At 35.9% G+C, this 7308-nt stretch overlaps 1 protein-coding gene across 1 annotated transcript in view; it reads right to left on the reverse strand.

Moving 5' to 3' along the window:
• Positions 1-2095: 2095 nt before the first annotated feature.
• LOC106875368 (neuronal acetylcholine receptor subunit alpha-10) overlaps positions 2096-7308 on the reverse strand; it is a 93034-nt gene continuing 87821 nt past the window's right edge. Inside the window, exon 9 of the mRNA XM_014923462.2 lies at positions 2096-3422. Coding sequence (XP_014778948.1) covers positions 3123-3422 — 300 coding nt within the window. The 3' untranslated portion in view covers positions 2096-3122. The remainder of the gene's footprint in view (positions 3423-7308) is intronic.

A 7308-nucleotide genomic window follows, 5' to 3' on the forward strand; every position in this document is an offset into this window, starting at 1 on the left:
ATATATATATATATATATATAATGTATATGTATGTATATGTATTAACAAGTTTGCATTGCTAAAAGTTTCATAGACGTAAAGGTCTCGTTTGATCGTTCGGATGTGATAATACTGGGTGGTGAGGCAACGACGACATCTAACTACATAAATACATACATACAAACATTCAAACATCTATATATGCGTGCGTATGTGTGTTCGTGTTTATGTGCGTGTGCGTGTCTTTGTATGTGAGTGTCTGTGTGTGCGTGTGTATGCGGGAAAAGATGAAAAAGTATATTTTCACCTATAATGTACCAATTGTGGTTTGTTGGATAATGAGTTTACAACCACACAAGACTTGATGAATCCTTTTATCTTTTCAGGTTTCAGGTTCTGCTGTTCGGTAATAGTTAATACTACATTGTTGTTAGGCGGTTGACATTATCTCTTCGTGATCAGGTGATTTTCTAGAAATAGCAGTGAAATTTCACTCAAATCACATTATTACCATCTGAAGTAAAACTAAGGACACTTTAGATATTTGTAGTCGTATATCATCACCATCTTCATCCTCCTTTAACGTCCCTCTTTGACAGGATCTGTCTATTCGGTTGGTAGCATCGTGCACCAATTTCTACGTCAGTTTGTTTGCTTTGGTTGGTTGCTCTTCCTAACGCCAACCACTTTACAGAGTGTATTGGGTGCTTTTGTGCTTTTGTGCTTTTGTCGTTGGTACCAGCACTAGTGAGGTCATCATGTAACTTGCAAAATTAAACAGCCCCTTCGACTGAGTGAGTGCATAGTAGAAAAGGAGACAGCTATTTATCAGGTACTGTGAGGTTATAGTATAACGTATATATAAGAATGATGACAGTGTATACTATATATTCCGAATTTTTATGTCGATCAAAATCACTCATGACTGTTTTGCCGAAGCAAACTTAAGATTAGAGCACACAAATGTTTGCAATACTCAAAGCTACAGCAATAAATTGCCACATAGCTTTACTGGCAGTGACCGGCATACATGCAACTGTACATAGTGGTAATTGAAATGCTTTTGGTCATAAATCTGTTCAAAGTTAGTCTGTGCCTTAAACAACAACAAACAACCACTATGTTATTGTTAAAATGCGTTTGTATGTTTAGGTGCATGGGTATTTGTGTGTGCTGATGTGTTTAAGTTAGCCATTTAACCAGGTTGACAACAGGCAATTTCTTTCCACTTAACATATTCCGCTTTCCGTTCCTTGTTACTAGTGCAGTCCCTGTATATGCTACATAAACACTTGACTATTCACGGCTCAGCCTGCCAAATGTTATTTAGGTATCATGAGTAAGATCAGCTCAAAACTGCAACCAAATGGATCACTTCCATGACATAAGATCATTAACAAGTGTTTCATCATCTTACAGTGTTGAATCTTTAACATCGTATATGATCAAGCGGGGTTTCAACCATAACTATTTTGTTTTTTTCTATATGTATGAAAACACTGTTTTGTATCAGTTTCAATTGTTAAAACAGTAGCATGTATGTAATTCTAGGTAGATTTGACTGGCATTCCTAGCAGCTTGACCGACCACACAGAGACTCCTTCATTACTCATGTATGCGTTCAAGTAAGGTTATTGTATGCGTGCGTGTGTGCGTGTATGTTTGTATGTGTGAATGTGCGAGTTTTTGTGCGTACTGAGAAATACAATGTTTTAATGCTACATATAGTGCTTCAAGTGCCGTAGAAACGGAATTTTATAAGTCCAAACATATATTTGACCAAAATATAAGTAAAAAAAAAGCATATAACAGCACAGAATAATGGTTTTATATAATAGTAGTAAAAATAAAACGTTTATAATCAGAAAAAAATGTAACTAATAAGATCTCATTTTTTATTAAATATTACATGTATATGAGTGTGTGAGTAATATATATATATATATATATATATATATGTATGTATTTAGGGAGAGAGAGGGGGAGATAGATAGATAGATAGATACATACATACATACATATTTAGATAGAAAGATATATATATATATATACATATACATACATACACACACATACACACATACATATAATATATATATATATATATATATATATATATATATATGTGTGTGTGTAACAGGAGAGATTGTTCGTGAGATAATTAGTTATGGAGTTGTAAATGAATTTCTAATAAGCAATCTCTCATACAGTGTTTTATTTTCTGTATATAACATTTAGCCTTTCCAGTTAAGTAAAACTCGGACGATAAAAGGAATCACTGGAATAAACGTGGTTTTCTAAATACTGGTCGTTTGTAGTGCATCTATAATTATATTATAATAATTACTGCTACTATATAAACTAGTAGTAGTAGTAGTAGTAGTAGTAGTAGTAGTAGTAGTAGTAGTAGTAGTAGTAGTAGTAGTAGTAGTAGTAGTAGTAGTAGCAGTAAATATGTATAGTTGGCACTCCGTCGGTCATTATGACGAGTGTTCCAGTTGATCCGATCAAAGGGACGTCTTGCTCGTGAAATCACTCCACAGACACGCGTACCCTTAGCGTAGCTCTTAGGAAAATTCAGCATGACACAGATTGTGACACTTCCCGGCGATGCGTTGTGTCCTTGAGCAAGACACTTTATTTCACGTTGCTCCAGTCCACTCAGCTGGCAAAAATGAGTTGTACCTGTATTTCAAAGAGCCAGCCTTGTCACACTCTGTGTCATGCTGAATCTTCCTGAGAACTACGTTAGAAGTACACGTGTCTGTAGAGTGCTTAGTCACTTACACGTTAATTTCACGAGCAAGCTGTTTCGTTGATCATATCAGCAGAGACCCTCGTCGTCGACGGAGTGCTCCTGTATATGTATATATATATGTGTGTGTGTGTGTGTGTGTGTGTATGTGTGTGTGTGTGTGTGTGTGTGTGTGTGTGTACTCATATATAGTTATATATTGTACATGTCAAATGAGTGAATATGTATACGTTACATATATATATATTGAGTCAGAGAAACAAGGAGGAGGAGACGAAGGAGACACACAAATTGCTGGTTAGCTGAATAGATAGATAGATAGATAGATAGATAGATAGATAGATAGATAGATAGATAGATAGATAGATAGATGATGTATTGCAGTAATTAAGTATAGACAATTAAATTGAATGCGCTCGATAATATAATGTAGATAACAATAGCAAACACCGTAAAGATACGATTAATTATAAATGCGATGTTCTCATATTCTTTACACAAGTTTCTTGTCTCTTCTCTGTCTTTTATGTGATGTCTGAGTTGATTGATCAGCTTGAGGTGAGAGCTCGTATATCTTCGTTCTGTCATATGGTTCCCGTTCCAGAAATCCTTGCTGCATCTTAGAGATAACTCTTTACAAGAATTCTCGGTAGAGGGCGTCAGTTCTGCTGTGTATGCAGTGTTGTCCTATTAAAAAAAAAATTTTAAGTAAAAGGGAAAAATAAAAGATATATTACATTATCACAAATAAAAATCGTTTTAAAAACAAATTATTATATAAGTGAAGGAGTGGCTGTGTAGCTTGTTTACCAACCACATGGTTCCAGGTTCAGTCCCATTGCGTGGCACCTTGGGCAAGTGTCTTCTACTATAGCCTCGGGCCGACCAAACCTCTTCATTGACGTGTTGTGTTAAATACATACTACGAGGGGTGCGGAAAAGTTCCTGGCCTTAAGGCTATTGCGAAAGGCCTGATTAGAGGCCCAAATTTCTGAGTTCTTTTTACAGGGCTTAGAAAAAAATGAAGGACCGCTGCAATAAGTGTGTGAATCTGAGAGAGGAATATGCTGATTAAAATCATAATTAACTGATCCTCCTGTATTTTCTTTTACCGAAAGTCAGAAACTTTTCAGCACCCCCTTGTATATATCAGAGAGATTCGAAAATCATTTCAATAGTGATGCACGAGAACGTCAAATGCTTCGGCCATCTTCAGACTAGTCAATGTACCTAATATTCCTTTATGATGAAATCCATCAGGGATTAAGATATTGGTTTCAAATTTTGGCACAAGGCCAGCAATTTCGGGGGATGGGATACGTTGATTGCATCGACCCCAATACTCAACAGGTATTTATTTTATCGATCCGTAAGGAATGAAAGGCAACGTCAACCCGGTGGAATTTGAATTCAGAACCTTAAAACGGACGAAATGCCGCTTAGCATTTTTTCCGGCTTGCTAATGATTCTGCACGCTCACCGCTTTTCAGTGATTAGCATATTCATGTTCAAAACTGCCGGAACATATCAAAAAAGAATATGTATACCATCGTTTTGATTCTCACTGTTTACCGTGCACATAACGATTTATTATCGACTGATGAGTATCAACACGCATCAGCATATAACTTGTTTAGTAAATCCTATAAATAAGAGCCAAAAACATTTGTTAGGTTCATTAATCTGGAGCACCTTTGGCTAATGAGACACACAAGGTCGAAACACCGGTGTCCCAAAGTTCGGAATGAATATGTATGTCATCGGAGAAAAACCGGAGTTATTAAGATGACGGATATGTCGACTGGGTTTTCTTTTCTCGCTACATAGTTATTTCTAATTAACTTTTTAATTTTCTTCGTGTTAAACATTTTAACACAGACAAAATAATTTCTTAAAAAGCTTTATAGAATTTTAAAAAAAAAAGAACAAATACAGAAAATGAGAAGTTTGGGCATTCATACCTTTTCACACAAAAGCATTACCAACAAAAATTATGAAGGAAAATAATTGACTAAACTTTAACTGGATATTGAAAATTTCAGTTTTTATTTCGCTATTCTTGCTTACAACAAAATGTTTAGTAATTTTAGTGTGAACTGAGATGTTGTCTTGTTACTTTTTGCCCTCTTTAGCTATTGTTGTACTTATTGATTGTTGCTGTTGTAATTGGCTGTGGTCGTCGTCGTCGTTGTTGTTGTTATTATTGTTGTTATAGTTCTTTTCGTTGTTGCTATCTATTGTTGTTGTTGTTGTTGTTATTGTTATTTCTATCATTTTGTTATTGTTGTTGCTGTTCTTGTCATTTTTGTTGATGTTCCTTCTTACGATATTCTTGTACTTGTCATTGTTGTTATATTTTTGTTGTAATTTATTACTTTTTTTTTGTGAATATTTCAGGAGGGCTTTTTGTCTTGTTTTATTTCCTTCTTATTTTATTAGTTGTCTTCGACATTTTTCTTTCTGTTTTCTAAAATTCTTTATTTTAACCAAAAAATATCAATGATTTTTACGAATGCAAAAAATACAAATATTTTCTTTTATATTTTTCTCGTATATTTTATTTCTCTTATTTTGTTTATTTATTTTGTCTTTGATGTCTTCCCGCCACAGCCATCACCCCACAACTTTTCTCTTTTCCCCCTCCTTCTTCAGATAATTACTGTACTGACTGTTCACAGTGTGTCTACGTTACAAACCAAACTCTCTCTCTCTCTCTCTCTCTCTCTCTCTCTCTTTCTCTTTCTTTCTTTCTCTCTCTCTCTCTCTCTCTCTCTCTCTCTCTCTCTTGTACTTAACTTTCCACAAAGAAAATGTTAGTTGGCTTCAGTTATCTTTTGTTTTTTTAATTTCCAATGACTTTCTATTTGCTGCAGTACAAGTAGTTACAGTAGCAGCAGCAGCAGCAGCAGCAGCAGCAGTAGCAGTAGTAGTAGTAGTAGTAGTAGTAGTAGTAGTAGTAGTAGTAGTAGTAGTAGTGTCTGTTTTATGAATTTTTTTCCTTTCACCAAATGAAGGGTTAATGTTTCCATACATCAATGTCTTCAGACAACCGAAGTGCTAATCTAAGACATATATACTTATATGTGTGTGTGGCTGTGGATACACATGCATATATGTGTGTGTATATATATGTGTGTATACAGGTATGTATATATATATATATATATATATATATATTTATATATAAATATATATATGTGTGTGTGTATGCATGTATGCATACATACTCACACATACACACACGTACAGTTTTCTGTTTATAGAATACTTTACTTTGGGTGGTGGTGAAGATTACAGGAGTGAATCCAGTTGCAGTTTAACTACAGCTGAAGTTTGCACTCCATTATTTACATTCAATAAATAAATACTTCTACGACGCGCACGTCACCTACCTCCAAAAATGTGAAGTATTCCAGAAGAGGAAAAACAGGAGCGAGGGAAAATAATATCATGCGAGATGACATAAGAGTATAGATGACTTTTATTCAAAAAAATAAGAAAGAAACAAGAGAGATATGAACGGAAAAGAAAGAAAAGAAAAAGGGAGGTAGAGTATCAGAAGATGGAGGGGGAGAAGGAGATGGGCCATATACCCCCAGAACAAGTGGTGGAGGGGGGCTCAGTCGCGCCCCGAAATAATGACCGAGGTGTTGCCGCGGAGAATAGCCAGTAATACTCACTGCAACACTCATTCCACCTCATGGGGCTAATTTCTCCGACGAGCCGCTGTTACCCCTATTTTGCGGAGTCCAAGAACCCCTGACGTTTCGATGGTAACAGGCAGAAATTGATAGCGACCGGTCAGGCTCCTATATTTATTGGTTTTTTTTTTTATGTAATGACAGGAATATTTCAACCCCATTCTGAATTAAGCCTTTAGCATTTAGATTAGCCTGTCAAATTTACAGCTTATTTATTATAATTGTTTTGGATTAATCATACATTATCTTGTAGCTTTGAGGTTTCGATGATGCGTTTGTTTACTGCAGGGTAGTTGTGAGAGGTCTGATCCACTCAGTTTGCACATAAAACAGGTGGAACATTTGGGCCTGATATGGCCAATTTAAATGCTAAACAGTTAAGATTTAAAAGTACCAAGACGATCGCCACTATTTCTGCCCCTCAACAAGAAGAAGGCGCACGTTTGGACACTTATTTTCAGTCACTACAATTGTTTCTACGCAACGTAGTTCTCCGGGCGTGCAGGTACGTGATTATGCACCTGTTTCTCTGCATTATGAGATCTAGTTGTGTTTCCTCAGGCGATATATAAATGTTGTCTCCGTAAGTTCAGATTCTCGGTTTTAAGAGCACCCTCTCTGTCTGTCATAGCCTCGTGTTAGTAGTAGCCTGCACGCCTAGAGAACTACGTTGCGTAGAAACAATTGTAGCGATTGAAAATAAATGTCCAAACGTATTCCCTCTTATTGCCTCCAATTTTTTTCAGTTATCTATACACACACGACAGAAGCCCAAATGCAAACTGGCTTCACATTGTGCTCTACTATGTTCTCAACAAAATATACCACACACACACACACACACACACACACACACACACACACACACACAC

This window comes from Octopus bimaculoides, chromosome 12, assembly GCF_001194135.2.
Source record: "Octopus bimaculoides isolate UCB-OBI-ISO-001 chromosome 12, ASM119413v2, whole genome shotgun sequence".
Taxonomy (NCBI): Eukaryota; Metazoa; Mollusca; class Cephalopoda; order Octopoda; family Octopodidae; genus Octopus; species Octopus bimaculoides.